General features: G+C 42.6%; 1 protein-coding gene and 1 long non-coding RNA gene across 2 annotated transcripts in view; one reads left to right on the plus strand and one right to left on the minus strand.

Moving 5' to 3' along the window:
* The window catches only part of LOC144231410 (uncharacterized), a 35,920-nt gene that overhangs the window by 5,925 nt on the left and 15,022 nt on the right, over nucleotides 1-14,973 (minus strand). The window lies entirely within an intron of this gene.
* On the plus strand, nucleotides 1,108-13,855 carry TNFRSF9 (TNF receptor superfamily member 9). Its single transcript, XM_077763862.1, has 8 exons — nucleotides 1,108-1,190; nucleotides 1,924-2,107; nucleotides 2,692-2,799; nucleotides 3,553-3,690; nucleotides 4,122-4,188; nucleotides 6,990-7,120; nucleotides 7,597-7,731; nucleotides 12,109-13,855. The coding sequence occupies exons 2-8, from the start codon at nucleotides 1,993-1,995 to the stop codon at nucleotides 12,195-12,197; spliced, it is 783 nt and encodes a 260-aa protein (XP_077619988.1). The 5' UTR covers nucleotides 1,108-1,190; nucleotides 1,924-1,992; the 3' UTR covers nucleotides 12,198-13,855.

Consider the following 14,973-nt stretch of genomic DNA (forward strand, 5'->3'; position numbering starts at 1 on the left):
TTTTTTTTTTTTTTTTTTTTTTTTTGTGGAAAACAGGGAGCCACTGGAAGTTTCCAAGGAGGAGCATGGTAATATGATGGGAATCGTGGAAACATGTAAAGTGCTTAGCACACAGCAAGTGTTCAATAAACATTGGCTCCCTCCTCCCCTCTCTTCATACAATTTGATACCAAACCCCCACTTCTCCTCAGGGGAAACAGTTCTTTTCTGTTTGGATCCCAATAGAAAACCATCTGTTTTAGTTGAAACCACTCTTGCTAGATAGTTCCCTCGGTTGTCTTCCTGGGTGCCCGTAGCCTCTCAGTACTGGACAGGTTCATCTTAGTATCTCAAGAGCACCTTCCTCCCCTTCCTCCCACCTTACCACCCCCTCTACCTTTCCTTCCCTGCTCCCCTCTTCCTCTTCTTCTTCCTTTTTGAAAACAAAAAATTAAATAATGGTTTTCCAAAAAACCCTCATAGGTCTCAACTTTACCCAAAGGCATCTGCCATATAAATTCCGTGCTATTTCTTCCTCCTTCTTCCCATGTCTCTCACGCATTGCAAGGAGCACAGTAGAATGGAATCAGGCGGACCTGGGTTCTAATCCTGACTCCCCGTCCTGCTGATTGGCTAGACTCATAGGCTCATTTGCATAATGCTGTTCTAATAGTAATGATGATATTAACTCCTGGGGTTCTTCTGAGGATAGTATTCATTAAAGTGCTTATGTGATGCCTGGTACATCAGCGCACTCAATGAGTTATAGCTATAGAATCATTATTAGTATACAGGCAAGAGGTAGGGTATGGCAAAAGTGCCGACATCTATTTAAGAGGTGGGCTTCATCCCCAATACCTCAAATATGTTAAGGATCCATTAAAGCTTTTGACATGAAAGAGTCTTTTAAAATCTGATAAAACCCTTTTCCCAAAGTCATCAGAGAGATATCCTAACAATAGAGAGCTGCTTCCAAGAAATGGTTCGAAGTGCCATTATCAAGTGGGGACGGGGGCTCTAGGGGATTTTGGGGTCAGCAAATATCAAATGAACAACCTCACAGAGTTGTGGTGGGGATTTCCCACGAGGCCCCGCCCCCTTCTGAGTCACCAAACTCCTGTGTTTGACCTGCAGCCTTTCTTGAGCGACAGAACCTCACTGCTCTGAAAATCGAGGAGTGGAAAGTTCTTCACCAGCCCTGAGATCTCAAGGTTTGTCCATTTGGGGCGGTCGGGGGGAATGGAATCGGGGTGAGGATAGAAGTTTTATTCTGTTTCTCCAGGTCTAAACGCTTCCCTTCCAACTTCTAATAACTTTTATTCCTTAGCCTATTAAATAAAGACCAAGAACCTGGCCCAAGGAGATTTCTTCTTAGCTTTGTTACTCTGCGAGCTTCGAATCTCAAAATGGACAAATATGTGTCTGTTAAGAAAATGGGATAATGAGTTGAGCAGAGAGGCGCTTCAACGTTTTAGTGATCAGGTGTTGAGATTTTCACGCATTGTTCTGACAAAGGGAGAAGAGTAATAATGAGATATCTCCCCACCGAGCTGAACTGCAGATTGTCAACAGATTGTCATTTTAAGAGCTCTGCCTCAGAGGCAGCAAGCAGCTGGCATTGTTGAAATCTGGATGGCAATGCTAAATGTCTATGAAAGTCCCCAAAAGTTCTTGCTATTGTTATTTCTGCATTTTGGCAAAACATGTTGGAAAGTGCACTCTTAGACTTGGTGAACCTGCGTGAAGCTGTGTGTGTAGTCATGCCTGTCTTATCATAGAAGCGTCTATGAATTCGCCACCTTTTCCATAATATTCCATCAACGATTGTTTCTGAGAAGCCCCAAGTTACAGTCTTGAGGAATTGCAGAGGTGATGGCCCAAACGTAGACAAATTTTTAAAAGGAGAAACCACTTCATTCTTGAAATTTTGTTTACCTTTTGCAGAGTGGTATTTGTGAAACCAGCTACTTTGATTAAAATCCTTCTGGAATCTGCCTTGCTTGTGTCATACCTATGCAAGATTTCATCATGGGCAGTGGCTATTACAACATTGTGGCTACCGTGTTGTTGGTCGTGAATTTTGAGAGGACAAGATCAGTGCAGGATGCCTGTAGCAAATGCCCACCTGGTAAGAAGCAAATTAACATGGGTATTTGATCTATTCTGTGGAACACATGGCTCAGTTAGTTTAGTGGTCAGGGTTAATGAGCTCTGTTTTGGGGCACCTGGGTGGTTCAGTCAGTTAAGCGTCCGACTTCGGCTCAGGTCATGATCTCACGGTTTGTGGGTTCGAGCCCTGCGTCGGGCTCTGTGCTCACAGCTAGCTCAGAGCCTGGAGCCTGCTTCAGATTCTGTATCTCCCTCTCTCTCTGACCCTCCCCTGCTCACGCTGTCACTCTCTCTCAGGAAAAAAATAAAAAGAGCTCTGTTTCAAGGACGTTGTATTCATTCATTGACAAATATTTCTTGGATGCTATATTTCAGCTGGGCGAACTTAACAAAGGAAACTTTTTTCTTCCTGTTGGTTTATTTTTTGCAATACTATGCTACGGGCAATCTTGCAGTTCTAAAAAGTCCATCAAAAGAAAAGTGTATCACTGCACCACCTAGAAACGGATCATTGTTTCACATGTTAGTTTTCTTGTCAACTTCATAATACATTGGGTGACGACTGTCCATTGTCAAACGTACAGCTATTATCTACCTTCCTAGGTACTTTCTGTGGGGAAAACAAGAATCAGATCTGCATTCCTTGCCCTTCAAATAGTTTCTCCAGCACCAGTGGACAAAGGGCCTGTGACATATGCAGGCAGTGTGAAGGTATGATTTAAAAGATGTATGGGGTGCCTAGGTGGCTCAGCCGGTTGCGAGTTCGACTTCAGCTCAGGTCATGATCTCACGGTTTGTGAGTTCGAGCCCCGTATCAGGCTCTGTGCTGACAGCTTGGAGCCTGGAACCTGCTTGAGATTCTGTGTCTCTCCCTTTCTCTCTGCCCCTCCTCCACTCACACTCTGTCTCTCTCTCTCTCTCCTCTCTCTCTCTCTCTCTCCTCTCTTTCTCTCTCTCTTTCTCTCTCTCTCTCTCCTCTCTTTCTCTCTCTTGAAAATAAAAACATTTAGAAATTTTTATAGATGTATTGTTTACCTGGACCTTTGTCGGGGAGACAAGTTCTTATTCCCTAGTGTTTTGATCTTGATGGAATGTGTTAAGTGTTAAATATTCTGGTTCCTTTGTCAAAAGGCAAGTCCAGTAAACTAATTCACTGTAAGAGCAGTAATTTGTGAGTTGAGCTTTTAAATATTAGAGGAAACACACATTTGACAAGAGAGAAGCTTTTAATGAGGATGATGTAAAACTGTCTTCTACAGAGATTTAAAAAGAAACTTTATACTTTAAGTAGAGTGAGCATGGGTCTGTTTTTTGTTTATTTTGTTTTTTGTATTTTGGGTTTGTTTGTTTTTGAGCATGGTGTGTGTGTGTGTGTGTGTGTGTGTGTGTGTTTAAATCATAGAACATAAATTTTCTTCCTGAGTTCGGAAGTCAAGCGTAATGTAACACTGGGAAACTCTGTAGGTGTTTTTAGGACCAGGAAAGTGTGTTCCCCCACCAGCAATGCAGAGTGTGAGTGCATCTCAGGATTCCACTGCTTGGGGGAGAGATGTACCATATGTGAGCAGGACTGTAAACAAGGTCAAGAATTAACCAAAGAGGGTAAGTTCTGTAATTCAATCTAGTGCAAGTCTGTTCTCTAGATGTAGGTCATTGGTTTAGATCTTGGTCCTTTGCATATAAAGTAGAACATAGATTAGTAGAACCTTAAAGTAACACACAGTAAACCACTGAGTCAAGTCTGTGATGTTTCCAAAATAATTTTTCAATCAACGGAAAAAACTTGAAATCACAACGCTTGTTATTCACCAGGATCATGTATTTTCATACAGTCTCTACATATATATACAATCCTCTACGTACAACTAGAATGAAAACTTTAATCATCTTGGGGTTTTGTTTCCAGGAGCATTGTTGAAATATCTGTGTAGACTGTATTAAATTAATTACATTAGTATTATGTTCATCACAGAAAGAGCTATAAAATCAGGAAAATATACCCTTTCTTATTGTTGCTTTAATTTTTATTCAAGGTTGTAAGGACTGCTGCTTTGGGACATTTAATGATCAGAAACATGGGATCTGTCGGCCCTGGAAAAAGTATGTATAATTTCCTTTTGTTTTCAAAATAAAGAATCTGGGTTAACCTTTTAATTAATTAAATTTTTTATGTCTTTATTTTTTTTTATTTTGAGAGACAGAGAGCAAGTGAGGGAGGGGCAGAGAGAGAGGGAGACACAGAATCTGAAGCAGGCTCCAGGCTCTGAGCTGTCAGCACAGAGCCCAGTGCGGGGCTCGAACCCATGGACTGTGAGATCGTGACCTGAGCCAGAGTCAGACACTTAACCCACTGTGCCACCCAGGCGCCCCAGGTTAACCTTTTTAAAGACAAAGAATGTTTTCATTGAAGCTTTTAAAAATCTACCAACTACACTGGGGTGCCTGGCTAGCTCAGTCGGTGGCTGTGTGACTCCTGATCTCAGGGATGTGAGTTCAAGTCCCACGTGGGCTCGGAGTCTACTTAAAAAATCTATCAGGTATGGGCATAAGAGGACATAGGAATAGGCAGCGTGGGAACAGTATGAGGTCATAGTGATTTGATGAACAAAGTGGGCATTTTCTCCAGAAGCGATGCCTGGAGCAGTTAGCTCAGAGTTGTTAGAATTCTGATACTATCAGTCCCTCAGCCCCAGCAGCTCTGTTCTGTTTCCTTCAAATCTCTTTGCTGCCTCTTAATCTTTCTTCGTGGATCAGCCCATCTCCAAGGGTCCACTGCCAGCACTGAGACTTGTGCAGGAAGGGGAAAGGGTATATCTCCTACCCTCAAAAACATAATATCTACCTGGACAAACACGACCATCACAGGTAAAACAGCCAACAGCATATATGAGAATATGCTTATTGCCTTGTGCGATCAGGACCAGAGCTCCTCAAAGTGTGGTCCGTGGACAGGTGCTGGCCTACAAACAGTTGTCTGTCCATGGCAAGAACACTACACACATTAAGAATAAGCATTTAGAGGGGCACCTGGGTGGCTCAGTTGATTGAGCCTACGACTTCGGCTTGGGTTGTGATCTCACAGTTCGTGGGTTCGAGCCCCACGTTGGGCTCTGTGCTGACAGCTCAGAGCCTGGAGCCTGTTTCGGATTCTGTGTCTCCCTCTCTCTCTGACCTTCCCCTGCTCATGCTGTCTCTCTTTCAGAAATAAATAAAACATTAAAAATTTAAAAAAAAAAAAAAGAATAAGCATTTAGAAACTTTTGAGCTAATTGGCAGGGTCACCTAATAAAAATTGAGGTCTTGTATTTTGTATGCCTTTGTTCTTTCTTCATTTGATTCCCTTACTAGAAAATCTTTTTTTTTTTTACTTTTTACTTTTTAAGTAGGCTTCACACCCAGTGCAGAGCCCAACATGAGGCTTTAACTCAACCCTGAGATCAAGACCTGAGCTGAGATTAAGAGTTGGATGCCTAACCGATTGAGTCACTCACAGGGCCTTCCTAGAACATCATTGTGATTATTATTTTACATTTACATTCTTAGGTTTTACAAAAACATTGGTTCATACAGATTAGAAAGGTTTTTTTTTAAGGTCTTATGACACAAAATAGTTCAGAGAAGACAGTGAGTCTGTATGGAAAGTGGGCTTGAACTGGGGTTTGGAGAATGAGTGGGTTTACATTAGGGAAAGAGAAAGGGAAAAGACATAAGGACGATGATGATGATGATGATGGTGATGATGATGATGGTGATGGTGATGGTGATGGTGATGATGATGGTTATGATGATGGTGGTGATGATGATGATTCTATTTAAAAATACAGTTTCCATCCAGTAAAGCAGCCTAGTGGCAAAGCTGTGTGGATCCGGGTTCATAAAGATATTATGGAAAATGCCCACTTGACTGGCTGGCTTCCTCCAGCTTTTACGGTTCTCCGCAGTTCATCCTGTTCTACACACCTAACTGGATGCTTCTTTCTGCCCAGGCCGCAGAGCCTGCCTTGTCCTGTGACAGCTTGGTTCAGACTGTTCGGACTGGTTAGTCTCTCACCCTCAATTTCTTTTGATTTTTAAAAACATTTTNGCCACAGACCGCAAGATCACGACCTGAGCCCAAGTCAGGCACTTACCTGACTGAGCCACCCAGGCGCCCCATCTCACCCTCAGTTTCTTAAGTGCATTTAACCATGTCTGACATATATGAAGGACAGACAACTTAGCATAAGGATTAGGAGTTCCTAACCCTAGGACGTGCTGGCGTCAGACAGACTAGGGTTTGAGCCCAGGGTCTGTCCCTTTGCAGAATGACCTTGGGCAAGTTAGAAAATCTCACTAAGCCTTAGTTTTCTCATCTGCAAAATAAGGAATACATGCTTCCAGGACTGTTGTGAAGAGCAAATGAATGTCCCAAGGACACACTTTTATGGGGTGGACTTTATGAACCCAGGACTACACATCCCAATAAATGGTAGCTATCATCATCACCTGCTTTGGATTCTGTGTCTCCCTCTCTGTCTCTGCCCCTCCCCGATCATGCTCCATCTGTCTCTCTCTCAAAAATAAACAAACATTAAAAATGTTTTTAAAAATCAAAAGAAATTGAGGGTGAGAGACTAACCAGTCCGAACAGTCTGAACCAAGCTGTCACAGGACAAGGCAGGCTCTGCGGCCTGGGCAGAAAGAAGCATCCAGTTAGGTGTGTAGAACAAGATGCACTGCGGAGAACCGTAAAAGCTGGAGGAAGCCAGCCAGTCAAGTGGGCATTTTCCATAATATCTTTATGAACCCGGATCCACACAGCTTTGCCACTAGGCTGCTTTACTGGACGGAAACTGCATTTTTAAATAGAATGATCTGCACCTAAATTAATGATCTGAACTCTTTTCATCGGACCGTCTAAGCTGCTCATTGGATGGCAAGTCTGTACGTGTGAACGGGACCAAGGAAAGTGACGTGGTGTGTGGACCGGCTCTGGCCGACTTCTCTCCGGGCACGACCTCTGCCACCATCCCTGTGCCCGCAAGAGATCCAGGTAGCGGGCCCATTGCTATTCTGTCCGAGTGGATGTATTACGGCTATTCTGATCAGAATGTACGTCGCCCCAACGCCATGATGTCTCACATCTCTGCCTACAAGAGGCACCTCCTGTAGGCCTTCCGTCTTTTATCCAAGCATCAAGAGGCCCCCAATTTTCTTCAAGTGTTTGCGGGGCAGCTTGAGACACATATTAGTAAGCAGAGCAAGGGGAGACTTGACCCAGACAAGTACCTCACCTTTGATAATGCCAAATAAAGGCGGTTATAGCGTCCCGTGTTTTCTATATTCTCGAGAAGCCAAACCACTGAATTTGTGTGGGCCTCTAGAAAAGAGGTTTCTCAGAGACAGGCAGATTGATCAGGTTAGCTGGTTCGAGCTGTCCAAGGTACCACTTCTCTTTGCTTGCGTAAATGTAAGGATATTTGCAAAACTGTATATCTGCATGCATTTCTCCTTTTGCTCTTTTTGAAGGTCATACCTCCCAGATCATCATCTTCTTCCTCGCACTGATGTCAGTTGCCGTGCTGTTCCTCGTGTTCATTCTGGCTCTCCGTTTCTCTATTGTTAAACATGGCAGAAAGAAACTCCTGTATTTATTCAAACAACGTAAGACCAATACAAATGTATCTGTTATGGGCTCTTTTGAGGCAGGGGTTTTTACAGCAGACTGGAAAAGTTTCTTATTTCGGTTAGTATAGCCCAGTGGTTACCAAGCAGGGGCAGTTTTGCACCGAAGAGGACATTTGGCAAGGTCTGGAGACAGTTTTGCCGGTCGCAGCCTTGCCGGGGTGGAGGGCACCTAGTGAATGGAGTCAGAGATGCTGCTAAAATCCTACAGTGCACAGGAAAACAGAGGGTTGTCCCCCTCAGCTCTCACCAAAACCTCCGATTTAAAGATTTGTCCTTCCCACCTTCACCCCCAACTGCAATGAAGTTCTTTGTAAGAATGGTTTGGGAGAGTAGTGATGGGGAATTCGTGACTTGCAATGAACTGTAATCCATTTTTTTAAGGTTTTAGGTTATTTGCACAAAGTTTCTATTTTGAAATAATTACAGGCTTACGGGAAGCTGTAAAGACAGTACAGGAAAGTCTCATGTGCCACTCACGGGGCTCCGTCCCCTGTAACTACAGCACAGTGTCACAAACAGCCCGTCGACATTGACATGTGTGTGTGCAGCTGTCTGTCATTTGATCACATGTGTAGACTGGCATAAAGTCTGGCATAGTCAACACAGGACCGTCCCCTCCCCCCCGGGATCCCTGCCCTCGTCCCCTGCAGTCACACCCACTTCCTCCCCCTGCTCCCCACTCCTAGCAGCCACGAGTCTATTTCCCACCGCACACTCATCACTCTAAGACTGTTACATAAATCGAGGCATGCGATATAATAAATGGATTCTAAGCATGTGACCTGTTCAGGATGGCTTTTTTTCACTCAGGCTAATGTCACTGAGATCCTGAGGCATAATGTGCTTCAACAGTGGGCTCTTTATTTTATTTTTTTTTTTTAACATCGACTAGCATTCTGTGGTATCACTGAACCTCAGTTTATTTGACCATTCACCCACTGAGAGACATTTTGGTTGTTTCTAGTTTTGACTATTGCATGTAAAGTCTTTGTGAATAATCACGTACAGGTTACACGTGGACTTACATTTTCATATCTCGAACATAAATGCCCAGGAGTGCGATTTCTGGGTCATACAGTAGGCGTATGTTTGTTGTTTTAAGAAACTGCTGAACTATTTTCCGGAGGAGTCGGACCATTTGACATCGCGCCAGCGGTGTATGCGCAATCATTTCTCCTCATCCCTTTGAGCACTTTGTACGGCCGCAGTTTCTTATCCAGCTGTTCTAAGAGACATATGGTGGTCGCTCACTTTGGTCTTCAATTGCCTTCCCCTAAGGATCGAACAAACATCTTTTCATGTACTTACTTTCCATCTGTGTATTTTCCTCAGCAAAGGGTTCCTTCATGCCTTTGGTCTGTCTTCTGATTGGATTTTTGTTTGTCTGTCTTACTGTTGACATTTGAGAGTTCTTCGTATCTTCTCGATGAGTTCTTCGTCAGGTGTGTGGTTCATGACTGTTTCTACCCACTGTGCAGCTCGCTGTTTCTTCCTCTTCATGGGGTCTTCAACAGAGAAAAAGGTCTTATTTTATTTTTATTTTTTTAAGATTTTATTTTTAAGGAATCTACACCCAGCGTGGGGCTCAAACTCACAACCCTGAGGTCAAGAGTCGCTCGCTCCACTCTCTGAGCCAGCCAGGAGCTCCTAGAGAAAAAGTTTGATAAAGTTCAGTTTGCCAGTTGTTTTTATTTTCATTCATGGAGTCACGTCTGAGAACTCCTCACCAAGTCCTGGATCGCAAAGATTTTTATTTTCTCCTGTGTCATCTTCTAAATGTTTTACATTTAAATCCATAGTTTATTTTTAGCCAAGTGCTATATAAGGTGTGAAAGATTTACATCAAGATTCTTTTTTAATGTTATTTGTTTGTTTGTTTATTTATTTGTTTTGCCTGTGGATGGCCATTTACCCTAGTGTCATTTGTTGAAAACGTTATCCTTCCTCCGCAGAATTGCTTTTGTGACTTGGTCAAAAATCAGTTGGTGGTACTTGCGTGGGTGCTATTTCTGGTTTTTCTCTTTTGTTCCACTGATCTGTGTATTTGTGCTCTGCCAATACCACACAGTCTTGGTTACGGCAGCTATAAATCAAGTTTTGAATTTAGGTAAAGAGTAGGTGGATTCTTCCCACTTTATTCTTCGTTTCCAAAATCACCTCGGCTGTCCTAGTTCCTTCTCACTGCCGCGTAAATTTTAGGACAATCTTGTCTGTATCTACAAAAACGTCAGCTCAGGTTCTGAGAGCAATTGTGTTCGACGTGTATATTAATTTGGTGAGAACTGATGTCTTCGCTAGATAAAGTATTCCAATGCAACAAAATATATCTCTCCAGTTTATGTGTATACTCTTTTATATTTTTCATTGGCATTTTGTGGTTTTCAGCATACAAATCCTGCACATATTTTGTTACCTTTAGGCATTAGCATTTACATTTTCTTAACAACTGCAAGTGGTATTGTATCTTAAATTTTGGTTTCCACCCATTCATTGCTACTATATTGGAATACAGTTGATTTCGTAGCTTGATCTTCTATTCTGTGATTTTGTTGAACTCATTTATTTGTTGTAGGAGCCTTTTGTAAATTCCTTGGGATTTTACACGGACCATAATGTCATCTGCAAATAGAGATGGTTTTATTTTTTCCTTTCCAGCCTGTAAGTCTTTTATTTCTTTTTCTTGACTTACTGTGCTGGCTAGAACTTCTGGTGACAAATTCTTTTAGTTTTTCATCTGAGAGTATCTTGATTTCCCCTTCATTCCTGGAAGGTATTTTTGCCGGATANGGGCTGGAAGGCATTCCCCACAGCAGATGGAGCTGTGGATCAGCTCCTTGCCTGGCCACGGGCAAACCAGTTTCTCCGGTGGCCAAACCCCTTGCTCTAGGATCTGAATCAGGCAGATTTGCACCCTGTCAGCTTCCCTGTTCAGGGTGAGCCTCAACTTGGCTCTGCAGATAAACAAGGCTACTAGTTGGGATGGCTGCTTGGGCTTCGCAGATTCGTACTCCGTTGGCTAAGATCTGCGTGCAGGTGGCCGTAGGCTCCTCCCCCTTTTCTGCGCATTCAGATTCCTGAAGATTCCTCTGCCATCGGCAGTTGCGTGAGATCAGAACAGGGTCTCCCACAAAGTGCTGGGAGAGGCTGGTGGTCCCCTGTGGGTTCTCTTTTCTTTGGCACTGGGGGAGCCAGAGGCTTGGGGAGAACCTTTCTGTGTGGTGCTGGGCTGGCCTGATGGAAAGGCAATGAGGTCAGGGGGGGTTGCTTCTCTTACTCTTCGAATGCAGTCTGTCTTAGTCTCTGTGGTGCGGAGGTGAGGCACGCTTTGGCCTCACCCCTGCGTCCTAGGATTCTGTCAGTGGTGTCTTGTTCTTGAATAGTTGTTAGTCGTTCTTCTTGTGAAGGGGAAGCAAAGTAAGGGGCAAGCTCTGTTGCCAGCCTCATGATATCACTCCCTTCGGTGAATTTTTACAGTAAGAAGCATGTAATTACTGAGGCAGGTGGTTTTGCTTTGTTGCGCTATTTTTAAAAAATCTGCTTAAGATGCAGAGTTGCTCGGAGGTAACACAAATTACTTCACACCAACGTGTCAAAGGAAACCTGGGAGCGAATGCACAAATCAGTTCCTTCACTGCAAAGAGATGGAAGTAGTGGAAGAATCTAATATCTTGGTGCCTTAAGCATTTTCTTCAAAAGAAAGTGTCTAGGGGCGCCTGGGTGGCTTAGTCGGTTAAGCGTCTGACTTTCGCTTAGGTCATGATCTCGCGGTTTGTGGGTTCGAGCCTCGCGTCGGGCTCTGTGCTGACTGCCAGCTCAGAGCCTGGAGCCTGTTTCGGAGTCTGTGACTCCCTCTCTCTCTGACCCTCCCCTGCTCACGCTGTGTCTCTCTCTCTCTCCTCTCTCTCTGACCCTCCCCTGCTCATGCTGTCTCTCTCTCTCTCCTAGAAATAAATAAAAAACAAACAAACAAACAAAAACCAAAAGAAAGTGTCTAGCGTGTAATCTAAGCAACTCAAGACTCAAATGCGTACTGCTGGATTGAAACTATAGTTACGTTTGGGATATGACTAATTTTATGCTCTCGTGATTCATGCCCGAGTTTTTAAGCCATCGTAGTAAATAAACGCAATCATTGTTCAGGACCAAGAAGAGTAACTGGCAAAAAGAAATTGCAAATTATCCTGAGAAAAAGGTCTTATGTGCTATCACTTTTCTTGTCGATGAACTTGTTCAAATCAGAGCTGAGCACGGTGGCCATCCTTAGAGATGCCCCGTGACCCCGATTTACACAACTGGGCTGTTAATGGTTAAAGCAAATAACAAAAGATGAGCTGCTTTCAAATTACTTTTCAGCGTTTATGAGACCAGTACAAACAGCCCAAGAGGAAGATGCCTGTAGTTGCCGATTTCCAGAAGAAGAAGAAGGAGAGTGTGAACTGTGAAGCAAAAATCCACAGTGCCTCTGCAACCAACTTGGAAGAATCAACATGGAAACATGAGTGATCCCACTATCACATCTTTCTAAATCAAAAAACACCATCCTAGATAAGACTCAAGATTACCCCCCTCTCCAAGTTTTCTCAAAATGCTAACAGGTTGGCCTTTAAAAATGTATCTCTTTGAAGGGGATGTGTGGGACTAAGCTGGTGGTGGTAAAAGGGCATTTTCTTGATAATGTTTAATAGGTTTGAGCTGTTTTTTTTTTTAATCCCAAAGAGAGAGAATTATACTGCAAATGAAATCATGTAGGCCAATGGCCCAGCTAAAATGATAATCAAAATCAATTTCCGTTTTTTTTTTTTTGTATGTATGTATGTATGTGCGCTAATATTCAGAAAAGCCGTAGATGCAGGAAATACCCCCAATCAAACTTTCCCTGCGTTCAGATATTTGACACAATGGGCTCTACTAATGCAAGGAGGGAAATATGACAGTGCCCAAACTGAGGTCACGGGCTATCTATCTCAGACCTTGAGGTAGAGTTTTGGAAAGAGTTTGGATGTCTTTGCACATCTGTGGTCCCTTCTACCCTAGAATCTTCTGCTTTGTGACTCTCTTCTTTGAGACAGGAATTATGTTTTGGTCTTTTGTTGTTGTTTAACGTCCTTCTAATTTATTATTGAAGTATAATTGATGAGCAATGTTATATTAGTTTCAGGTGTATAACACAGTGGCTCATTTCTGTACATCGCTCAGTGCTCACGAGTGTAGTCCCCATCTGTCAGCACAGGATCATTGACTGTCCCCCCTGTGCTCTACTTGTCATCTCTGTGACTTATTCATTTTACAACTAGAAGTTTATGTCTCTTAGTCCCCTTCATCTGTTTTGCCCATTAAAAAATTTGCATATGTGTTTTTAATTCTGAAAAACATTAAACATAATATTTGATACATGAATCAATGAAAGAGGTAGGAATGAACCATTCTAGAATGAACATCCATGAGCCCACAGACCAGCCAGGGTCCCACAGCAGTAGTTGCCAGACCCCCAACCACCAAATCTGAGGCTTTGAACGGCTTATGAGCTAAAATTTACATGTTTAAATAGTGAAAAACAAATCAAAATAAGACTAGTATCTCATGACACGCAAAAGTACATAAAATTCAAATTTCAGAGTCCATAAATAAAGTTTTATGGGAACACTTGGCCACACTCAGGTGGCTTTTGCATTATAACAGCAGAGTTGAGGAGTTGTGACAAGAGACAGTAGGGCCCACAAAGTCTACAATATTTAACATCTGACCCTTGATAGGGTCAGGGTCAAGGTCAGAGCATTCACCTCTGTGTTGCTTCCCCCCCCCATCTTCTGCCAAACTCCCCACCTCACCCCCAGGCACCGTCTCTCAGGAGCGTCCATTCAATCCATTCCCTTGTTTTTGTTTTTGTTTTTAAATCATTGCTCATATATTCATGTACCCCCAAACTACATTAGTTTTGCTTGTTTTTTGACTTTATGAAAATGGTATTGTGCTGTATGTGACTTGCTTTAATCACTCAAAGTTCTATTTATAAGATTCACTCATGTAATTGTGTGTAACTGGAATGCATTCATTTTAATGATTGTCTAATTTTGCAAATATACCATAATTTATCAATGTATTCTGAGCCAAAAGACATTTGAGTCATTTCCAGGTTTTTTTTTGTTTGTTTTTGTTCTTGCAATTATAGGCAATGTTGGTATGAATGTTTTTTAATGTGTGTCTTGTGGAAGAGGGTCTCTGGGGAAACTTCCTCAGAGTGAAATTTCTGAACCTTCAGCATTGGAATGTTCAACTTTATGAGCTAAGTTATGCAGAAATAGCACATGTCGCTCCCTGCCTCCCCAGCACACAATCTTCATGGACTTTGCCAAAACAACAGATAACATTTCTTGCTATCATTACATGGCTGTGGCAGGTTGGTGGCGGCTCTGTCCCACACTATTTCACTCGGATTTAGGTGGAGGAGGAGCTGCTACTTGGAACATTGGCCATCTCAGGGCAAAGTGGTACATGCCACTTTGCTCAGAGCTGGTTGGTTAGAGTCTAAGCTTTAGAGCAAGTCAAATGGTGAAGCCGTGCATCAAACAGGGCAGAAAGCATAACATTTGCGCAGGAAGGACCAGAAAATATGTCTGAACAATACACTTCAGCTGCTGCGCTCACGGCTTCTCAGAACAGTAGTTCTAAGGCATGGTCTTGTCAGCCCCACCCAATCCCATCCTTGCTACTCTCTGGGATAGGCAGACTCTTGATTTTGTCCATCTAGTGGGTTTAAGAGGACAATCTTACCGCGGTCTTATTTTGCATTTCCTGAATTACTAATGAGCATCCCGTCACGTGTTTTTATATCATTTGTGTTTCTTTTTGTGATATACTTGTTCATGTTTTTTGCTCATTTCTAAAAACTTGGTTGTTTTTCCTTATTGGTTCGTAGTTCTTCATATATTCTAGATAATAATCCTTGGTCACTAGTATGTATTATAAATATCTGCTTTGTTCGTAATTTTTTTCCTCTCTTTTTCATTGTGGCTTTCTGTCTTTCCAGTAATCAGCAAAAATGTTCTTGCTCTAATTTGGTTACATTTACAACTCTTTTCTTACATAGTGAACACATTTTTGTTTCTTGATAAAAGAAACCCTTCAGTGCCTCAATATCAGAAAGATACTGCCACACCTTATGTTCGGAAAGTTTTAAGTGTAATCTGTCAAGAACTGATCATGGCATGGGCTGTGAAG

This window comes from Crocuta crocuta, unplaced genomic scaffold, assembly GCF_008692635.1.
Source record: "Crocuta crocuta isolate KB4526 unplaced genomic scaffold, BGI_CrCroc_1.0 scaffold13, whole genome shotgun sequence".
Taxonomy (NCBI): Eukaryota; Metazoa; Chordata; class Mammalia; order Carnivora; family Hyaenidae; genus Crocuta; species Crocuta crocuta.